Source organism: Dama dama, chromosome 9 (assembly GCF_033118175.1).
Source record: "Dama dama isolate Ldn47 chromosome 9, ASM3311817v1, whole genome shotgun sequence".
Taxonomy (NCBI): domain Eukaryota; kingdom Metazoa; phylum Chordata; class Mammalia; order Artiodactyla; family Cervidae; genus Dama; species Dama dama.
The window spans coordinates 26,149,527-26,173,598 of record NC_083689.1 but is presented as its reverse complement, the minus strand read 5'-3'; the positions used below and the strand labels follow the sequence as shown (position 1 = coordinate 26,173,598).

General features: G+C 36.3%; 1 protein-coding gene and 1 non-coding gene across 3 annotated transcripts in view; one reads left to right on the top strand and one right to left on the bottom strand.

Annotated features, from left to right (window-relative positions):
- Positions 1 to 24,072, bottom strand: part of FNIP1 (folliculin interacting protein 1) — a 118,733-nt gene that overhangs the window by 16,391 nt on the left and 78,270 nt on the right. For both annotated transcript variants that reach the window (XM_061150835.1, XM_061150836.1), the window contains 3 exons: positions 6,062 to 6,208; positions 4,990 to 5,159; positions 783 to 2,193 (listed from right to left, as the gene is read on the bottom strand). In XM_061150835.1, coding sequence (XP_061006818.1) covers positions 783 to 2,193; positions 4,990 to 5,159; positions 6,062 to 6,208 — 1,728 coding nt within the window. The remainder of the gene's footprint in view (positions 1 to 782; positions 2,194 to 4,989; positions 5,160 to 6,061; positions 6,209 to 24,072) is intronic.
- Positions 17,955 to 18,057, top strand: LOC133062990 (U6 spliceosomal RNA). The gene has a single exon (XR_009694309.1). It is a non-coding gene; the product is annotated as a U6 spliceosomal RNA (small nuclear RNA).

The following is a 24,072-nucleotide window of genomic DNA, read 5'->3' as shown; positions in this document are numbered from 1 at the left end:
ACCAACATAACTTTTCTCTAATGTCTTCACAAAGCTTTTCCATAGTACCTATGAGTCTCAGCCTTTAATCCTTCTTGTAAAAGCACATCATAATCAAAGAAAATTTGTCCAGAACAATGATCTCTTCTTTTATATTAGCTACTACCAACTGTCAGAGACCAGTTAAACAAAAGAACGGTACACATGTAAATTCATGGCTGATTCATGTCAATGTATGGCAAAAACCACTACAATATTTTAAAGTAATTAGCCTCCAACTAATAAAAATAAATGGAAAAAAAAATCTACATGCATTTGAAGACTGCAATAAATTGTCACTTGTTGAATATAAGGAGGACCAAGTAATAATTATAAAATCTCCTAAGATTAGTTAACAGAAGCTTATATAAAAATGGTCATCATTCTAATGTTACAAATGTCTCTCCCTGCTGTATGAACCTTCCACTCTTATCTTTCATCCACAAAGGGAAAGAGGCAGAGGAGAGCCTGCCTGATACAGTCTGAACCACCTTTCAGAAGTGGGCCACTATCTTTACTGTCTCCCCCAGACTCATGCAAAGGTCACATCAGTATACAAGAAGAATACGTCCTTGAGATTTACTGTGCAAGACTGGCCACAGTTAACAATACTGTATTATGCATTTATAATTTTTGTTAAGAGAGTAGCTCTCATGTTGTTTTTTTATTGCAATAAAAGAATTATGATACTCTGCGGGGGGTGGGGGGGGGAGAATGGTACATATTTTTATCAGTTCTATGAAAGGTTAAAACTGCATACTCACCCAGGAAAAGGTATCTCATCTTCTTCTGCCCAATCCTCCTGCTCTCCTCCATAATAAGTGTTTCCTTGTCTGGCCACATCTTGACCTGTATCTTCACTTTCACTGTCCCCAAGGGCACTATCTGAACTTTCATTTCTTGGAATGTCCCATTCAGCTCCCACAGCAATTTTTTTCTCTGAACTGTCTTTATCCCCATGGGGGACAAGAATGGAGAGTGTATCTCTTTGGTCTTGTTGAGGAAAACAGGTTTTACATGAATCTTGGTGAACTGTTCCTACACATTTGCAAAATTCATTGTTTGGTTTGCTATTATTTGTACACAATCTTTTTGAAAACTCTAACATACAGCAGTGTTGTTTACTGTCTGTACTTGTTTTAAGTGGAATATCATCAATAGTCCTGGTTTCAATTGAATCATCATTAAAATATTCATCAAATAAACTCATGCTTTCTAGGTCTGAATGATTCCAGCAAGGAAGTTCACAGGGTTCTCCAGATACTATGTTCGGTATATCAGACTCTTCAGATTTAGTTGTTTGTTTACTGTCTTGATGCTGATCAACAGCCCCTCTTTCCTCTTTTGGTGATTTGGTGTGATGCCTGGTAATCTGATCCACTACTGCCTGACTCCTGAGTTCAGTATCTGAGTCAGGTGACATAGAATCCCCAATCAAGAAAGTAACCTTTGTCTGGGTTGCCTCACAAGAAAATGCAGCTGTCACAAGCTTATCTGGAGGTTTTTTTTCCACAACCATTCCTGCAGATCTCAACACTTTACCTGTGTGACTACCTGAATCTAGCAACTCCTCATTCTGCCATGTTTCCTCTGCTGGGTCTAGGCCTGACTTTGACAATGCACATCTGTCTACTGGAGCAGATCCTGTGCAAACAACTGTTTCTAACTTAGTATCAAGGCAAGTTCTTGACTTATCTCTGTACTGTTTAACATCAGGAGCATTTTCTTCTTGGCAGTCAGGAGAAATCATTTGGCACTCATTTGAAATTCCAAGCAGCTCTTTAGAGCTGTTCTGAATATCTTCTCTCTCTTGTCGTGAAACATTCTCTGTATGTTGCCCAAGGAGTGGACGACTGCAATATTTACAGTTACAATTAGGAGTCCTTGTCTCTTCTGACTCCTTAAAGAGCAAACTGCTTTTGTTTCTATGCATTGTGATCAGCACATACTCAGATTCTTCGATTTCCCCTTTCTCCAAAGTGGTAGTAATTACTGTGCCTGGCATAACAATGGCTTCATCTTCTCCATTTTCTAAAAGATGGGTTTCTTGAAGTTCAGAGCATCTTATGAAATAAGTAAGAAAATAAAGCAGCCTCTGGACCATGTCTTGTCGTTTGCCAACTACCACAGTCCTTGCTAACCGTACAGGAGAGCCAATAGCGCCATATAAGTCTCCTGAAATAGAAAAATCAGTTAATGGGCATATCCTCTATTTATACAGCTAAGCAGCCTATTTTCAATTAACAGAAACCTACTCTTATTGTATGAGGGGTAGGTCAGGTTTTACTTTTGGCTCCTTCAGAGGTGAGTGATTATTCAGGAGTAGGATGAGATGAATGATCTTAACCAAAGAGAGAGGTGAATGGAGGAGCTTTCTAGCTTCCTCCTGAAGCAGCTGCTGTGGTGCTGAAACCACAAGCAAACAGTCAGTTGTGAAAGTCACATTTACCAAGAACACGCTCCATGCTAGTCCCCTCGCAGAGTACAACATCTGGGTGGACAAGTACTGACTGAAGTACTCATGTGCCAAAGCACATTTGCTGGGGACCAAGGACAGGAAGGCAGTAGAAATGAAAACGAGAAGAGCTGAAATAGTCACATCACATGATTAACTTTCCTTGATTCAAATTATATTCCTGAACCTCAACTGTTGCTGTCCTACTCAGGACCTCACATTAACTTCCGTGTTTTTAAAAGCCCATTTTCCTCTCCATTCCATTCCCCAGAGAGCTGGATACTCACAAAAGACCCAAAAGGGCAACATGTTCAGCTTTATGATTCATTTTCACCTCTGTATTCATACTATACATGAACAGCTATTACATTTAAAAAGGGGGGAGTGGAATTTAAGTCAACTTTTGAAAACCCTCTATTTTTACTTTACAAGAATTCCATAAACATAAACAGGTCTCAAATAATATGCTATAGACTGTATTAGCATGATACATTTTCTCCTCTAGCTAAGACACTGGCTCTAGCACCACAATGCCACTGTTCAAACTACTCTGAAGGTTTCCACTAACAAGCAAATAAATTCAAACTGCTTTGGCATGGTGAGTCTTTCATGACTGGTTCCACTTTACTTTTCCAGGTTTATCTTCTGATAATTACCTTTTCTCATCCAAGTTAAAGTGGACTGCTTAAACCGGACCCCTGAATGCGCTCAGCACATTTAACACCGAGACCCCTTCACTCATGCTATGTACTTTCACGTCCCTCTGAACCTGTCAGCCCAGAGTTTCCCACCCAAGCATCTTCCCTTGGACAAAAGTAAGCTTCTGTAATTGAACTCCCACTAGACTTTTAATTTCTTATAGCTCCTATCTGAATTACCATCATTGTCCATATACATTTTACCTACAGTATAAGACTGTCATTTCTTGAAGACACTCATCTTTATATCCTCCAGTGCTCTTTGTACCGAGCCTTAGATATATTGTGCACTCAATAAATGATTGTGAAACTGAAAACAGATTTGAAATGTTCAAAATAAAAAAAAAAAACTACTGAGCTACTTGATTTGGAAAAAGGTATATTAAATATTCATACAATGAAATACTACTTAGCATTTAAAAAGAATGAACTAGTAATACATGTAATATAGGTGAATCTCAAAATAATTATGTTGAATGAAAGAATTCAGAGCAAAGAAAAACACTTAGTGTATGATTCCACTTATATAAAATTCTAGAAAACGCAAACTAATCTACAGTGATAGAAAGCAGACGAATGGTTGCCTGAGTATAAGAGACAGTGAACAGGCAGAGTAGGGAGGAAGCAATTACAAGGGGCATGAGGAAAACTTGTAATGATGAGTATGTTCACCATTATGATTTTGGTGATGGTTTCATACATATTTTGACATATATATCAAAACTTACAAAACTGTATACTTTATACATGTGTTTGTTGTATGCCAATTATTCCTTAATTTTGTAGAAAAAAGGAAAGGGAGGGAGGGAAGAAATAGAGTGGGAGTGAGGGAGGGAGGGAAGTTGATTGGTTATATGAATTAATAAGCCACATGACAATCTGCCTGGCAAGCTCACTCACCCTAACAACTAATAGGATTTAAAGTTTCTACCAGGTCACCAAAATGTTCTCACTATGTTCTTCCACCATCACCAAATAGCAACAGAGTAACAGCAGGAATAACACCAACTACATATATTTACCGACCACTGTCCTAAATACTACACTCATGTTATCTCATTAACTTTTCACATTATAAAGTATGTACTATTTATTTTATATATTTTTGGCCACTCCATGCATCGTGTGGGATCTCAGTTCCCCAACTAGGGACTGAACCCAGACCGAGGCAGTGAAAGCACAGAATGCTAACCACTAAACCATTCCCTGTACTATTTATTATCCCTACTTTATAAACAGGGAAACTGTGATTCAAACATGGTATGTCTGACTCCCCAGCCTATGCTTAAATTTAAGCTCCAGGCTATACTGCCTTCCTAATGACTGTCAACTCATCAATTAAACCCTCTCTCCTGTTACCCATTTATTTAGTGGGGTGTGCAGCACTAAGGGAAAACATTTTCAAAATTTACTCAACAAAAGAAACAAACATGGTACAATGGAAAACTTGATGACTGCTTCTCAGCTAACCATATTTATTCTAGAAATCACAGGTAACTCTGTTCCTTCATTCTTTCTAGGCAAGGTAACTGAATACAAAAAATCCAGAAGCCCCCAAAGTTAGTAGTAAATTCTGCTCCTTTTGTTGCAGTTGCAGGTCTGTATCCATAAGGAACGATACTAAAGATGGGGATGAGACAATTTAGCAGTCATGAAACAAGGAAGAAGTGCTTTAGAAAGGAAAGGGAAAAGAGAGCACTTAATTTTTCTCTATTTACTTTTGCTACTCTATTTACTTTTGCTATGAAATAGTGACTCCAGACAGTTACACAGACGTCTAAGTCTAACGCATCACGTAAAGGCTTTCAGAATACACACCCAGTTGTGCCCAGAGTGGATTGTATGGATGAGTCTTCGCCAACATGTCTACACTCTGAGAGGAATGTTTTTCTAAAAATATTTTTATAGGTGGTTGTCCATTTGGCATGACTGTTGGAACCCAGGCAAGATGATTGGTCAGAACTGCAGTAATGAGTGCTGGCAAGAATCTGAAAACAAAATGCATCCTATCAGATTCTAATATGCTTTCAGAAAACCTCAAGCAAAAAGCAGTGACAGAATAAAGCAGAGAGGGTATATGGCCAATCATCATAAAAAAGGAAGGAATAGAGGAAAGGATAGGTATATCACCAAAATGAAAACAAAAGTTAATAAAATTTTTTGTTGTACTAGTTAAAAAAGAAAAATCCTCAAAATAAAGATAGCATTCACAAGGAGCTATTTTGACTCATAATTAAAAAACAAAAATGCCATTTTATTTGAAAAACTATGGATTCTTTTCAGTGTTTATGAATCAACCAGTAGGTCTATACATTTCCCAATTACTGAAAAGGAAAAGGAAGCAAAGTATTAAGAAAACTTTGTTTAGAGAATATAAACATTTAAATTACTCATCTAGAGTCTAAGAATTTGATAAATGATTAGAAGAAAGCAATATGATAAAGTACCAAACTAAAAACATTATTATTGGAATTCTGGCACTTATCTATATATTTGTTAAGTTATTTTCTATAGAATGAAACTGCATATGTAGATATAATTATGAAAAATGAGAAGCCTCACACAGTTCCATAAAATGTCAGGAGTTTTAATTTAATACACAAAGACATTTTTACTGTTTCTCATTCATAAGGTTCTTTGGCCTTCTTCCATATCTTTTAATTATATTAATTACCTTATATAATTCTGTCTTGCTCATTAATAATATGAAAATTTCCAAAAGCAATGATTAACTCTTTCATTTTTGTAACTGAACTTGATCACAATCTAGATATCTAATTATTATAAGACAGTTAAGATAGCTTGACAGTTGATAGCTAAGACAGTTAAGATAGCTTGGATGGATGGATAGATGGAAGAAAGGGAGGATGGGAGAGAGCGAGGGCCATACTGATTTTTTGAAGCATTTTCCATTAGAAAAGTGAACTCCTTCATGAATCGATGGCAAAGCTGGTTCTTTTCTGGAGTCCCCGACATCATTGTAAGCCAGACAGGCTCTCCAATTCGTGGCATTGTATAAAGATTACAAATTGTTGTTCTAAAAAAGAGGAAAACACATTATAAAACTCAGTTCCCAGAATTACATACTTTTAATGTTGCAGGCTCCCACATAGGTTATTAAAAGCTTTGGAAAAGAGGTAATGAATGAATCAAGTCTTTCCTTCTTTGTCCTCAGCATAGTACCAAGGGAAAGGGGGAACAGGAACTCAAAATGTTTTGGTCCTGGAACTGGCTCTGTCTGCAAAGACTGTGTGTGCCTTTGGATAAATTATTGCCCCTACCTTAAGCATCAGTTACCCTTACCTGTAAAATGAAAGGAAAAGGACTAGATAATTTCTAGACCCTTTCCAGTTCTACATTTCTAGGGTATAAGCTATACTTACATATATATTGCAAATAATCAACATAGAAAATTATTTTAAATGGAGTAACAGCTTACCGATAATACCCACTCAGAACAATAGTTATCAGCATCATTTTGTTGCCTGTGCTGAGACTCCTCAGTAAAATTCTGAGGGAGGATGAGGATACTATGAATAAATGTATATATTATGACTGCCTCTCAATTTTCTGAAGTTTTCTCTTGAATCCACACAAAAGAGGATTACTACACAATTAAGATAGTGCTTTACTGGCTGTCTCTTGCATTTACTTAGATAATAGCTAGCCTTGTGATCTGCACTCTTTACTAAAGGCTTTAAAGAATACCTTTAAGATGGCAATTCTTTTTTTTTTTTTACATTAATATCTGTTTGGTAAAGTACTATAGTCACCAGGATAAGCAACTCCCACAAAGTTGGGGCTTAAGAAACTAGTCAATCTCATAGAAGCCACAGAATGGTATCTGACTTTCTACTTTCTCAAATGGTCCTCTCTAACAGAACTTTCAGCACTAATGGGTATATTATATTATCTGTGCTATCCAACACGGTAGCCACTAGCCAGTCATATGTGATTACAGAATAACTAAAATGTGGTCAATGTAACTGTGGAATTGAATTTTAAATTTTATTTTGTTGTAATTAAATTAGTTTACATAGCCACAGGTGGCTAATGGTTATTAATATATTAGTAAGGCTCTACAAGGTTCTCTGAGATTTCCACAAAGCTCCAATACCTACCTCAATATAATTTAAAATAACTAGGATTCTGGTGGCTTCCTTGGTGGCTCAGAGGTTGAAGTGTCTGCATGCAATGCGGGAGACCTGGGTATGATCCCTGGGTCGGGAAGATCCCCTGGAGAAGGAAATGGCAACCTACTCCAGTATTCTTGCCTACAGAATCTCATGGACAGAGGAGCCTGGTAGGCTACAGTCCATGGGGTCGCAAAGAGTCGGACATGACTTCACTTTCACTTTCAAAATTCACAAAAGAAAAAGAATTCTGTTCCTTGTTCAAGTTTTACTGAATCTCAACCTAATATGAATAGGATATATTACCATAAAGTGACAAATAGAGGTCACATTAATGAATTCTTGGTAGGGCACAAAATAACTGCTGAGAGCTTAAAAATACATGAATGGAAAAACTACAGGCATCTTACAGAGAAAACTATGAGGAGAATATAAATGAGAGACATGTGATAATGCTTATTTTTAAAAGACTATTAAGGATATCCAGATAGGATAAAAAAACGAAAACAAATGTTTATCCACTTTCAGTTCTTATGCCCCAAATGAACAGTACTTAATGATTTAAAAATCAAATGAATCACTACAACAGATAGAACTTTAGTAAAAATTAAAATTATAGATCTAATAAGATTCTAGAAGACAAAACACAAGAGATGTTCACTGAAGTAGCAGGGTAGAGAAAGATGATGGATTATGGTGCTCATAATAGGGGACATGTACAAAGAGAAGCTAATTTGCCCCAGTGACGCAGAGAGAGTCTAACTTTTCAAAAGTACATCAGGAGTCATATAGGACTATAAACTGAGAGACTAATTCAAGGTCCATAAATGGTTGGTGACCCCTACCTTCTACCCCATCTTCCTACAGAATAACTAAAGATAGGAAAGCAGTGGCAGCAACTGACCTGCTCGGGAAAATGATATCCCCAAACCCTCCCTGATATTTGAATCTTTCATAGTACATAAATACATATATAGTAAATCTTGTAGTATTAAAATTTCATGGCAGAAGCAACAATTATGGGGGAAAAAAATGTTTAAATATGCTCCTTCAGGCAGTGAAAATGAAAAAAGTTGAGCAACACTGCTCTAAAGTAAGGTTCTCCAATCTGTTCTCCCAACCCTTATTTTGGTTCCTCACTCTCAATTCTTAATGGGCAACCAACATTTTGATACTAATACACAGGTAAAGCCTCCTGTGTATTAGAGAGGGACACAAAGACAGAAACATGTACACAAAGGACTCCAGAGGAAAGAGAAAATAATATATTCAGAAAAAGAGAAGAAAAATACGAAAGAAAAAAATATAGACGATCAATTCAGGAGTGTCAATTTCTAACAAAATTAGCTCAAGAGAGAAAATAGAGGAAAATAAATTATCAGTGAAACTAATTTACCAACGCTGAAAGACAGTGCTAAAACCACAGAGAAAGGCTAAAGGAACAAAGATCAAGTATGAATTCATGGCAGGAGATAAATATGTCCTACAATAGATAAATCACGAAATAGCTGCATTAAATATACTGTTTAATAATATGGAGGTAAATAACAAAAGAAACACTTAAGAGTTAAAAGAGGATGCTCTTCAGAAAAAGAATGGCAATAGGAGAAGTAGGATACGGTTCATTTACTTTTCATTATTAGAACTGTCAGTACATAATTTTTGTTTTTTAACCATGTGAATGTCCTTTTTGATTAAATAAATGAACAAGCTGATTAACTCATTTTTCAGAAGTTTCTTCAGAATAACTGTCTACCATTAGGTTGGTGCAAACGTAACTGCGATTTTGGACCACGAATTTTAAATTATAACCAGGCTCAAACACATCTTTATTAATCAAAACAGGAACCATTGCAATCAACACATTTTTGCCAAAGAGAACTAAGTTTGTTTATTCCTATAGTGTAAAAATCCACATTTCAGGGTTCAACGAACCCTTGGAAAGCATTTTCTGCCTTCTGCTGGTTGTGGAAGCATTTTCTCTGCAAAAAGTTGTCGAGATGCTTGAAGAAGTGGTTGTCAGTTGGCGAGAGGTCAGGTGAAAATGGCAGATGAGGCAAAACTTCATAGTCCAGTTCATTCAACATTTCAAGTGTTGGCTGTGCAATGTGGGGGTGGGCGTTGTCATGGAGAAGAACTGAGTCCATTTTGTTGACCAAAGCCGGCTATAGGCACTGCAGTTTTTAGTGCATCTCATATCTGCTGAGCATGCTTCTCAGACATAACGGTTTCACTCAGATTCGTAAAGCTATACTGTTTCAGAGCAGCAGCAGACCCCCAAACGCTGACCATGACCTGTTCTGGTGTAAGCGGGACTTTGGGAAGTGCTTTGGAGCTTCTTCTAGGTCCAACCACTGAGCTGGTCGTCGCGTAAAATCCACTTTTCCTCACACGTCACATCTGATCAAGAAATGGTTTGCTGCTGTTGTGTAGAATTAGAGAAAACAACACTTCAAACTGCTAATTTTTTTGATTTGCAGTCAGTTCATGAGGCACCCATTTATCAAGCTTTTTTCACCTTTCCAATTTGCCTCAAATGCCAAATGACCATAACATGGTCGACGCTGAGTTCTTCAGCAACTTCTCGTGTAGTTTAAGAGGATCAGCTTCGATGATCCTATCAGTTGGTCACTGTCAACTTCTGATGGTTGGCTACTATGCTCCCTATCGTCAAGGCTCTCATCTTCTGTGCAAAACTTCTTGAACCACCACTGCACTGTACATTCATTAGCAATTCCTGGGCCAAATGAGTGTTGATGCTGTGAGTTCTCTCCACTACTTTATGACTTATTTTGATCTCAAGTAAGAAAATCCCTCAAAATTGCTTTTTGTCTAACATCATTTCCCTAGTCTAAAATAAATATAAAATAAACAGCAAGTAAAAAGTTATTAGCAAAAAATAAAAATAAAGAAATGCACATTAATACGATATATAGCCACATTTATTTAAGAATGTACTCCAATACCAAATAGTAAAGTTCAACAATGCAAAATAGCAATTGCTTTTGTACCAACCTAATACAAGTCTATGCCAGAGTCATATTGTTAACACTAGCATAGCAAGTCTCTGAGGACATTCTCTTTAGTGTTTTGTTATTTAAAAATATGCACCATGACCTTGAAGTGTATCAAGTGCTGCTGCTGCTAAGTTGCTTCAGTCATGTCCGACTCTGTGGGACCCCATAGATGGCAGCCCACCAGGCTCCCCCGTCCCTGGGATTCTCCAGGCAAGAACACTGGAGTGGGTTGGCATTTCCTTCCCTAATGCATGAAAGTGAAAAGTGAAAGTGAAGTTGCTCAGTCATGTCCAACTCTTAGCGACCTCATGGACTGCAGCCTACCAGGTTCCTCCATCCATGGGATTTTCCAGGCAAGAGTACTGAAGTGGAGAGCCTTCTCAGGTAGCAAGTGAAAAGAAGGCAAAAAAAATTACACAATACGGCTCTCACTACACAAAATTCTGTGCTATCATTAACAACCTAGAAATAATAGTACTTGCTCTCTAGCCCCTTTAATGATTATTCCCTACCGATGAATGGTAAGAAAGGAAAGTATTTTCAGTCATCTGACCCTTTATTTTTCTTCATCTGTCCCTAGAGAATGAAAAATTCTCTTTACTTAGAAGGGAACTATGACATGATTTAGTTTTCATTGATACACATAAACTCTAAGTAAAAATCCAAGGACTTCAATGTATACATATGTCTGATTCACCTGCTGTACAGCAGAAAATAGTGTAACATTATAAAGCAACTATACTCCAATTAAAATTTTTTTAAAAAATCCAAGGACTTCAACTCTGCCAGGCAGCAATGCTAACTAAACATAGTTCTCAATTCTTTAGCTTACAGGACTTCCATACACATGTGCATCATTTCCTTTCTCTTTCTTCTCGACTACCCAAAATTCATTAATCATCTCATTTCAAATAAACACATACTTTAAAATGCTTCTCATTATTTGTAGCAATGATCTATGAAGTCAACAGAAACACTGAATTAATGAAAAATGAATCACTGTTCATGAGGAAAATACAGACAGGGTCAGGTTCCTGTGAGCCACTGGTCACAACACTTTTGTCAGTCTATCAGTATATAATCTTGCTTGATGTGAGTTTTTGTTTAAAGACACTTTATTTAATATTCTGTTAATTCATTACTAATGAATTCACAGGCAACAGCACTATGATGCATGCCTTGAAAAAGCTTATCTAACACATACTTTCTCTGTAAGGCACATCATAACGTTCTTGCATTTATGAACATTAGCTAGCATTTTGGCACTATGTTTGTGGACCATTTTTTTAAAAAATACAAATTTATTTATTTTAATTGAAGGCTAATTACTTTACAATATTGTAGTGGTTTTGCCATACATTGACATCAATCTGCCACGGTTGTACATGTGTCCCCCATCCTGAACCCCCTCATACCTCCCTCCCCATCCCATCCCTCTGGGTCATCCCAGTGCACCAGCCCCGAGCACCCTGTCTCATGCATCGAACCTGGACTCGCAATCTGTTTCACATATGATAATATACATGTTTCAATGCCATTCTCCCAAATCAGCCCACCCTCGCCCTCTCCCAGAGAGTCCAAAACACTGTTCTATTAATCTGTGTCTCTTTTGCTGTCTTGCATAGAGTTATTGTTACCATCTTTCTAAATTCCATATATATGCATTAGTATACTGTGTTGGTGTTTTTCTTTCTGGCTTACTTCACTCTGTATAATAGGCTCCAGTTTCATCCACCTCATTAGAACTGATTCAAATGTATTCTTTTCAATGGCTGAGTAATATTCCATTCTGTATATGTACCACAGCTTTCTTACCCATTCGTCTGCTGATGGACATCTAGGTTGCTTCCACATCCTGGCTATTATAAACAGTGCTGCGATGAACATTGGGGTGCACGTGTCTCTTTCAGATCTGGTTTCCTCGGTGTGTATGCCCAGCAGTGGGATTGCTGGGTCATATGGCAGTTCTATTTCCAGTTTTTTAAGGAATCTCCACACTGCTCTCCATACTGTCTGTACTATTTTGCATTCCCACCAACAGTGTAAGAGGGTTCCCTTTTCTCCACACCCTCTTCAGCATTTATTGCTTGTAGACTTTTGGATAACAGCTATTCTGACTGGCGTGAAATGTTACCTCACTGTGGTTTTGATTTGCATTTCTCTGATAATGAGAGATGCTGAGCATCTTTTCATGTGTTTGTTAGCCATCTGTATGTCTTCTTTGGAGAAATGTCTGTTTAGTTCTCTGGCCCATTTTTTTATTGAGTCATTTATTTTTCTGGAATTGAGCTGCAGGAGTTGCTTGTATATTTTTGAGATTAATGCTTTGTCAGTTGCTTCATTTGGGATTATTTTCTCCCATTCTGAAGGCTGTCTTTTCACCTTGCTTATAGTTTCCTTTGTTGTGTAAAAGCTTTTTTAAGTTTCATTAGGTCCCATTGGTTTATTTTTACTTTTATTTCCAATACTCCGGGAGGTGGGTCATAGAGGATCCTGCTGTGATTTATGTGGGAGAATGTTTTGCCTATGTTTTCCTCTAGGAGTTTTATAGTTTCTGGTATTAGGTTTAGATCTTTAATCCATTTTGAGTTTATTTTTGTGTATGGTGTTAGAAAGTGTTCTAGTTTCATTCTTTTACAAGTGGTAGACCAGTTTTCACAGCACCACTTGTTAAAGAGATTGTCTTTTCTCCATTGTATATTCTTTCCTCACCTGTCAAAGAAAAGGCATCCACAGGTGTGTGGATTTACCTCTGGGCTTTCTATTTTGTTCCAGTAATCTATATTTCTGTCTTTGTGCCAGTACCATACTGTCTTGATGACTGTGGCTTTGTAGTAGAGCCTGAAGTCAGGCAGGTTGATTCCTCCAGGTCCATTCTTCTTTCTCAAGATTGTTCAGCTATTTGACGTTTTTTGGATTTCTAAATTTCACAATGTGTAAATTGTGAAGTTATTTGCTCTAGTTCTCTGAAAAATACCATTGGTAGCTTGATAAGGATTGCATTGAATCTATAGATTGCTTTGGGTAGTATACTCATTTTCATTATATGGATTCTTCCAATCCATGAACATGGTATATTTCTCCATCTATTTGTGTCCTCTTTGATTTCATTCATCAGTGTTTTATGGTTTTCTATATATAGGTCTTTTGTTTCTTTAGGTAGATATATTCCTAAGTATTTTATTCTTTTAATTGCAATGGTGAATGGGATTGTTTCCTTAATTTCTCTTTCTGCTTTCTCATTGTTAGTGTGTAGGAATGCAAGGGATTTCTGCATGTTAATTCTATATCCTACAGCTTTACTATATTCATTGATTAGCTCTAGTAATTTTCTGGTGGTGTCTTTAGGGTTTTCTATGTAGAGGATCATGTCATCTGCAAACAGTGAGAGTTTTAATTCTTCTTTTCCAATCTGGATTCCTTTTATTTATTTTCTGCTCTGATTGCTGTGGTCAAAACTTCCAAAACTATGTTGAATAGTAGTGGTGAGAGTTGGTACCCTTGTCTTGTTCCTGATTCCAGGGGAAATGCTTTCAATTTTCCACCATTGAGGATAATGTCTGCTGTGGGTCTGTCATATATAGCTTTTATTATGTTGAGGTATGTTCCTTCTATTTCTGCTTTCTGGAGGGTTTTTATCATAAATGGATGTTGAATTTTGTCAAAGGCTTTTTCTGCATCTATTGAGATAATCATATGGTTTTTATCTTTCCATTTGTTAATATGGTGTATTACGTTGATTGATTTGCGGATACTGAAGAATCCCTGCATCCCTGGGACAAAGCCCACTTGGTCACAATGTATGATCTTTTTAATATGTTGTTGAATTCTGTTTGCTAGAATTTTGTTAAGCATTTTCGCATCTATGTTCATCAGTGATATTGGCCTGTAGTTTTCTTTTTTTTGTGGCATCTTTGTCTGGTTTTGGTATTAGGGTGATGGTGGCCTCATAGAATGAGTTTGGAAGTTTCCCTTCCTCTGCAATATTCTGGAAAAGTTTGAGCTTAGCTTCTCTCTAAACTTTTGGTAGAATCCAGCTGTGAAGCACTCTGGTCCTGGGCTTTTGTTTGCTGGAAGATTTCTGATTACAGTTTTGATTTCTGTGCTTGTGATGGGTCTGTTAAGTTTTTCTATTTCTTCCTGGTTCAGTTTTGGAAAGTTGTACTTCTCTAAGAATTTGTCCATTTCTTCCAAGTTGTCCATTTTATTGGCATATAGTTGCTGATAGTAGTCTCTTATGATCCTTTATATTTCTGTGTTATCTGTTGTGATTTCTCCATTTTCATTTCAAATTTCATTGATTTGATTCTTCTCCCTTTGTTTCTGGATGAGTCTGGCTAATGGTTTGTCAATTTTATTTATCTTCTCAGAGAAACAGCTTTTGGCTTTGTTGATTTTTGCTATGGTCTCTTTTGTTTCTTTTGCATTTATTCCTGCCCTAATTTTTAAGATTTCTTTCCTTCTACTAACCCTAGGGTTCTTCATTTCTTCCTTTTCTAGTTGCTTTAGGTGTAGAGTTAGGTTATTTTGACCATATTTTTTTAAAGTGAAGTATAGCTGATTTACAAAGTTGTATTAGTTTCTGGTACACAGTAAAGTGATTCCTAAATATATATAGGTATATATCTAAATGTCCATAGATAGATGAATGGATAAAGGATATATATATTCCTAAATATATATAGATTCCTAAATATATATACAGGTATATATGGATATACCTATCTATATACGTATATATACATATTCTTTCCCACTGAGTTATCACACAATACTGAATGTACTTTCACGTGCTGTAACAGCAGGACTGTGCTCTTCATCTACCAGTTTCCATACAGTAGTGTGTACTCACTAATCCAAGGCTCCCAATTTTATCCTTCCCCTCTACCTCTCCTCTTTGGTAACTGTAAGTTTGTTTTCTGTCCTTGAATTTGTTTCTGTTTTGTAAACAAGTTCATTTGTGACATATTTTAGATTCTACATATAAGTGATATCACATGATATTTGCCTTTCTTTTTCTGACTAACTTCACTTAGTATGATAATCTCTAGGCTCATTCATGCTGCTGCAAATGGCATTACTTCGTTCTTTTTTTTCTTTACTGAGTAGTATTCCACTGTGTATATATACCACACCTTCTTTATCCATTCATCTATCTATGGACATTTAGATGTTTCTATTCTTTGGCTACTGTAAATAGTGATGCTGTCAACAGTGGGGTGCATGTATCTTTTAAAATTAGAACTTTCTCTGGATATATGCCCACAAGTGGGATTGCTGGATCATATGGCAACTCAATGTTCAGTTTTTTAAGGAACCTCCATACTGTTCTCCATAGCAGCTGCACCAATATAAATTCCCACCAACAGTGTAGGAGGGTTCCCTTTTCTCCACACCTTCTCCAGTATTTATTAAAAGCCTCTTAAATGATGGCCATTCTGACCAGTGTGAGGTAGTAACTCACTGTCATTTCGATTTGCATTTCTCTAATAATTAATGATGTTAAGCATCTTTTCATGAGTTTGTTGGCCAGCTGTGCATCTTTTTTGGAAAACTGTCTTTGGGGCCAATTTTAATTGCAAAATCACTTTAAAAAAGGGGGTGCAAAATGCTTTTTAAAAAGCAGCACTAAATAGACCATGAAAAGTACACTTGTTTATAAAACTAAGAGCTGAAACAAGGAAGAGTACTCCAAAGAAGATATACAACCAACCAAAAAACACATGAAAAGGTGCTCAACATCACTCATTATTAGAGAAATGCAAATCAAAACTACAATGAGGTATTATCACCTCACATCGGTTAGGATGGCCATCATCAAAAAATCTACAAACAACAAATCATTTGAGATGATATGGAGAAAAGGGGACCTTACTGCACTGTTCGTGGAAATATAACTGACGCCGCTACTACGGAGAACAGGATGGAGGTTCCTTACGGAGCTAGGAATAAAACTACCATATGACCCAGCAAACCTACTACTGGGAATATACCATAGGAAAACCATAATTCAAAAAGATACATGGACACCAATGTTCACTGCAGCACTATTTACAACAGCAAGGACACAGAAGCAATACAGAAGTCCACTGACAGAGGAACAGATAAAGAAGTTGGGGTATATATATATATATATAATGGAATATTACATAGCCATAAACAGGACCAAAATTGGGTCATTTTTGTGATGTGAATGAACCTAGAGTCTGTAAACAGAGGTGAAGCAAGTCAGAAAGAGAAAATGAAATACCATATATTAATGCATATGGAATAAAAAAAAATGGTACTGATGAACCTATATGCAGGGCAGGAATAGACACAGACACAGAAAACAGACTTGCGGACACAGAACAGGGAAGGAGAGGGTGGGATGAATTGAGAGAGTAGCACAGATATAAATACACTACCATGTGTAAACAGATAGCTAGTGAGAAGCTGCTGTAGGGAACTCAGCTCAGGGTTCTATGATGACCTAGAGGAGAAGGATGGGTGGGTGGAGAGACTCAGAAGGGAGGAGACATATGTACACTTGTATTTTACTCACTTTGCTGTACAGTACACACCAAGACAACAATGTAAAGCAATTATACTCCAATTAAAATAAACAATTAAAAATAAGGGAGAATACTGTCCTATTTGACTTCATCTGGAAATGTGTGTGTCACAGCACTCAAAATTTTCACTGCTCTGCACATGTCCACAAATGATCATATAATCACTATAAGTATATTTTAGGTTTATAAATAAATTTCAGCAAGCAGACTAATTCACAAATACAGAATCTGTAAATAATGAGGATCAACTGTACATATTGAAAGTACATCTACAGATAGATTGCTTTAAAAAAACTGTGTTTTATAAACTATTTTAAAAATATTATAAGAATGTTTAACTGATATCATGTAGTCATTCAGATTTGCACAGACTGAAGTAAAATAATCAGACTAATACAAAAAGGAAAATATACAATCAGGACAGACATTTACAATGGTTTTCTGCTTTTTTTCTTTTTGTTTGTTTTGTTGCCTGTACTGTGCAGCATGTGGAATCTGTGCTCCCTGAGCAGGGATTGAATCTAAGCCCTTGGCAGTGAGAGCATAGAGACCTAACCCACTGGAATGGCTAGGGAATTTCCTACAATGATTTTATAACTCATACATGTTGTAAATTCCAGGCAATGTTAAAATTTTAAGGGGAGGCAATTCACACTACTTTACATCACAGCAATTATCTTGTAGGTATTTAACTCAAAAATTCATTAATCAAAATGCTGAGTTTAACCTAAGAGCAAAATCAGTATTCTACCAGGAATGAGTCTCATGACAGTATTTACCATTCTGGTAACCTCAGCTGGATCTTTGATGACAGTGCTTCCTCAGAGCTCAAAAACAGACTCTTGGCCTTTTGCCACAAAGTTTGTAACTAAAGAAAAGAAACTAATCCAATAATGTAAGATACAGCTCAAAGTACAAGGGCAATGATTCAATGCTGGGTAATATCGCAAAATGTGAATGTAAAAAACAAACAACAAAAAAAACGGCAGGATTCTTTTTGGCAATAAGCAAAAGGAATTGTTCAAAACATATAGCAATCCCACTCCAAAGTCAACGAAACATTTAATTAAATCATATTCATGCTCATTTGACAGCACATATAATAAAACTGAAACAATACAGAGATTAGCAAGGCTACCTGCCCAAGATGACACACAAATTCATGAAACATTCCATATTTTTAATTAAAAATCAAGTTCATACTATCCAAAGCAATCTACATATTTAATGCACCCCTAAAAAAATTCCAATCGCATTTTTCACAAAAATAGAAGAGACAATCCTAAAACTTGTATGGAACCACATAAAACCCTGAAAAGTCAAACCAATCTTGAGAAAGAAGGAAAGAGGTGAAAGCAACATGCTCCCTGATTTAAAACTGTATGATAAAGCTATAATAATCAAACAGTATACTAATGGAATAAAAACAGAAACAAATCAGTGGAACAGAACAGAGAGCCCAGAGATAAACTCTTGCATATATATGGTCAATTAATTTATGACAGAGGAGCCAAAAACATAACATGGAGATAGGACAACCTCTTCAATAAATGGTTCTCAGAAAACTAGACAAGCACATATAAAAGAAGGACCGGACCTTTATCTCATACCACAAACAAAAATCAATTCAAAATGGACTAAAGACTTAAACTCAAGACCTGAAATCATAAAGCCCCTAAAAGAAAACAAAAGAGGTAAACTCCTTGACATCCATCTTGGCAATAATTGAAGATAACAAACCTTAACATGTATGTACTTAAGAGAGCACTGACATAGGTAAGCTGTAAGGAAGGAGAGGGACTTGAATGAAGGCAGTCAAAAGGTACTACAAACTTCCAGTTATAAGATAAATAAGAATTAAGGATATAAATTACAAGATTAACATAATTACCACTGCTGTATGTCATATATGAAGGCTGTTTACGAGTAAATTCTGAGTTCTCATCACAAGAAAAATATTTTTTTAGAAGTTCTTTAATTTTGTATCTATAGGAGATGATGGATGTTCACTAAACTTGCTGTGATAATATCTCATGATGCGCATGCATGCATGTCACCAAGTCATGTCCGACTCTTGGCAATCCCACGCATTGCGGCCCACCAGGCTCCTCTGTCCATGGGATTTCCCAGGCAAGAATACTGGAGTTGGTTGCCATTTCCTTCTCCAGGGGATCTTCCCAACCCAAGGATCAAACCCATGACTCCTGCTTGGCAGATGGATTCTTTACCACTGAGGCACAGGGGAAGCCATGAAACTCTTATTAGAGGAAAATAAAGGCATAACACTCTTTGACATATATCACAGCAATACCTTTTACAATCTGTCTCCTAGAGTAAGAGAAATAAAAGCAAAAATAAAGAAATGGGATTTAATCAAATTCAAAAGCTTTTGCACAGCAAAAGAAACCATAAACAAAATGAAAAGACAATACATAGAAAGGGAGAAAATATTTCCAACAGTATGACCCACCTGGAATTAATCTTCAAAATTTACAGACAGCTCATGTAGCTCTACGTCAAAAAACAAAGTGAAAGTCAAAGTGCAAGTCGCTCAGTCGTGTCCAACTCTTTGTGACACCATGGACTACACAGTCCATGGAATTCTCCAGGCCAGAATACTGTAGTGGGTAGCCTTTCCCTTCTCCAGGGGATCTTCCCAACTCAGGGACTGAACCCAGGTCTCCCACATTGCAGGCAGATTCTTTATCTGCTGAGCCATAAGGGAAGCCCAAGAATACTGGAGTGGGTAGCCTATCCCTTCTCCAGTGGATTCTTCCCAACCCATGAACTGAACTGGGGTCTCCTGCACTGCAGGTGGATTCTTTACCAACTGAACTATCAGGGAAGCCCTATGGAAAAAAAACAAACAATCCAGTCAAAAAACAGGCAGAAGACCTAAACAGCCATTTTGCCAAAGAAGTCATACAGACAGACGAATATTTTAAGAAAAGATGCTCAACGCTGCTAATTATTAGAGAAATGCAAATGAAAACTACAATGAGGTATCATCTCAAACCAACCAGGATAGTCTACAAACAATTAATGCTGGAGACAGTGAGGAGGAAAGGGAACCCTCCTACACTTTTGGTACAAATCTAATTGGTGGAGCCACTATTGAGAACAGTACAGAGGTTCATTAAGAAACGAAATACAGAGCTACTATATGACCCAGTAATCTCATTCCTGGGCATATATCTGGAAAAAAACATGGTTGAAAAGGATACATGGACCCCAATATTCACAGCAGTGCTCTTTACAATAGCCAAGATGTGGAAGCAACCTAAATGTCCATCAACAGAGGAATGGATAAAGACAATGCAGTAAATACAGACAATGGAATATTACTCAGCCATTAAAATGAATGAAATAGTGCCATTTGCAACAATATGAATGGACGTGGAGATTAACATACTAAGTGAAGTAAGTCAGATTGACAAAGACAAGTATCATACATCACATCACTTATTTGTGGAATCTCAAAGAAAATGATACAAATGAACTCATTTACAAAACAGAAACAGACTCACAGACTTAGAGAATGAACTTATGTGCTACCGCATAGCACAGGGAACTCTGTTCAATACCCTATAACAACCTAAATGGGCAAAGAACTTAAAAAGGAATAGATACATGTATATATATAACTGAATCACTTTTTTGTTCACCTGAAATTAACAACTTTACTCCATTTTAAAATAAAAATTAAAAAAAAAGAAAGATATGTGGAAAATCTCCAAATACTTAAAAAAGATTTTAAAAATATATTTTTAAACATAACATCAAAGAAGAAATCTCAAGAGAAATTTTAAAATTTTTGAATTAAACTTTCACTCAATATAACAAAATCTGTGGAATCCAGCAAAAGCAGTGTTTAGGGGGAAATTTATAGCATTGAATGCATATGTTAGAGAAAAAGATAGATTTGAAAGCAATAATCTAAGGTTTAACTTCAGGAAACTAGAGAAAGATGAAAAACATAAAACTAAAGCAAACAAGTAAATAAAAATCAGATTAAAAATTATTGAAATTAAAGACAAAAATCAATAGATTAAAAATCAACAAAACGAAACCTGGTTCTTTGAAATGCTCAAAGGTTCTTTGAAAATTTATAAATTTCTATCCAAGATAACCTAGTAAAAAAGAGAAATGACACAAATCACTAATATTCGAAATAAAAGAGGTCCATCACTACTAATCTATGGACATCAAAAGTATAATTAAGAAATAATATGAACAACTCTATGCTTGCAAATTTGATGATTTAGATGAACTAGAACAATTCCTTGAAAGATACAAGCTACCAAAACTCACACAAGATGAAACAGATATCCTGAAGAGTCCTATACCTATTTTTACAGTTGAATCAATAATTAATAATATCTCAGCAAGCCAGGAATCAAGAGTGAACTTCTTCAATTTGATAGACAGTGTAAGAAACTTTACTTGATATTTAATGGTGAAAAAGTTGAAGCTTTTTCATTCAGATCTGGTATAAGGTAAGGACGAACCTTCTCATCATTGCTTTTCTACATCATACTGGAAGCCCTTGCTAATCCGATAGGCAAGAAAAAGAAATAAGAGGTAAACAGATTGGGATGGAAGACACAAATCTGTCTCTATTTACACATAAGCACTTATGCAGAAAATTTAAAAGTGACAAAAATCTCCTAGAATTAATAAGCAGTTATAACAAGGCTGCATGATATAAGGTTAATATACAAAAGTCAATTGATTTCTCATGTATCATCAATGAACAGTTGAAATTTGAAATTATAAACAAGATATCATTAATATTAACAACCAAAAAAACCACCCTGAGATATTTATGTATAAATTTTTAAATGTATAAGATTTACACGAGGAAAATCATAAAACTCTGATTAAAGAAATCAAAGAAGATACAAATAAACAGCAAGCTATCTCATGTTAATGGACAGGAAGTATTACTATTGGTACGATGTCAACTTTTCCCAATCTACAGTTTCAATGCAATCTCAATCAAAATCCCAGTAAGTTATTTTGTAAATATCAACAAACTGATGTGTTGGAGATTTGATAAAGTTTGGAGAGGCAAATGATCCAGAAGAGTCAACACAACACTGAAGGAAAAGAACAAATGTGAGGACTCATATAAACTGATTATAAGAGTTATTATAAAGTTACATTAATCAGAACAGCATGGTACTGCTGAAAGAACAGACAAATAGATCAATAAAACAAACAGAAAGCTCAAAAATAGAGCCCCTGAAATATACTCAATTGATACCTGATAAAGGAATAAATAGATGGGGAAACAGTGGAACCAGTGTCAGACTTTATTTTTTTGCATTCCAAAATCATTGCAGATGGTGATTGCAGCCATGAAATTAAAAGACGCTTACTCCTTGGAAGGAGTTATGGCCAACCTAGATAACATATTAAAAAGCAGAGACATTACTTTGTCAACAGAGGTCCGTCTAGTCAAGGCTATGGTTTTTCCGGTGGTCATGTATGGATGTGAGAGTTGGACTGTGAAGAAAGCTGCGTGCTGAAGAATTGATGCTTTTGAACTGTGGTGTTGGAGAAGACAGTCCTGAGAGTCCCTTGGACTGCAAGGAGATCCAACCAGTCCATCCTAAAGGAGATCAGTCCTGGGTGTTTATTGGAAGGACTGATGCTGAAGCTGAAACTCCAGTACTTTGGCCACCTCATGTGAAGAGCTGACTCATTGGAAAAGACCCTGATGCTGGGAGGGATTGGGGGCAGGAGGAGAAGGGGACGACAGAGGATGAGATGGCTGGATGGCATCACCGACTCCATGGACATGAGTTTGAGTAGACTCCGGGAGTTGGTGATGGACAGGGAGGCCTAGTGTGCTGTGATTCATGGGGTCGCAAAGAGTCGGACACGACTGAGCGACTGAACTGAACTGAACTAAACTGAAAGGAGTAAAAGCAATAGAAAGCAAAGACAGTCTTTTCAACAAATGATGCTGGAACAAGTGGACATTCATATGCAAAAATATGCACCTCGACAAAGACCTTATAGCTTTCACAAAAGATAAAAATGGATCATAGAACTAAATTGTAAATGCAAAATCGTAATACTTCTAGAGCGTAACATGGCTGAAAACTTAATGATCTTATGTTTTAGTAAGTTAAAGATTCTAGAACATGGCTGAAGCAATGAAATCTCTCCTTTGAGAGAGGTTTAAAAGAGGACACCAGATTTACTTTCACTGAGGTTTAACACAAAAAGAGAAAAATGAAGAATATAAAAGAATCAAAGTTGAAAACAAATGAGTTCTCTTATTGTCAAATTTAATAAATAAATACATGACTTCCTAGCCATTTCCATCAAAAAAAAAGTATATACATGACATGTCTATAGTTTCACAGTAGCAATCTGGCAGTATCACAGGCTAAACCAGCCTTTTACTTCAAAATGCAGTAACTCATATTTAAACAAACAATCCAGAAGATCCTTGACCCAATAAGGTGCCATACAAGATGAGCCAATGAACAAAAGTGAGGTACATAGACTACTGGAGATAATAAACCTTAGGTGGTACACAGATACATATTTTAAATTTTAATTATTATGAACTCACTTTATAGCTTACTTATCATAGCACAGGATGTTGATTTCCCATTTAGGGTGACAATGCATAAAGTTTCATTTTGAAACACATTTATTTAGGTAGCAAAACAGGGTCAATTTAGATCTGGCAATACTATGAACATCAACTATGAATGACTTTTGAAAATCACTGATATAGGTTACATGTGGCATATATAATAGTGGTCACATCAATGTTGGGCATTCTGCTAAGTACTTCACATACATTATCTTATTCTATCTTTACAACAATCTATTCGATCATTACTAAATTGAATTCACAGATTTTATGTTAGAAAACTAAGGGTCAAAAAAAATGCTAAAAAATCCGCCCAAGGTCATCAAGGATAATAAAAGGCAGAGCCACAGGTCTGTCTGTCAGATACCAAAGCCTTGAGTTCTTGCCCTACGTGTTATACTATTTCTCTAGTGTAAAGGAGGAAAGACTGACAATATAAGAGGACAAAGTAAAACTGAAGTGAATCTCTTTGAGACAAACGTATCAGTCACTTAGTGTGATTCCCAACACAAGGTCATATGCAACATGTTTCCTTGCCATAACTACAGTGCAGTTACAGCACTTGCTTGAGCTTCAGGGAC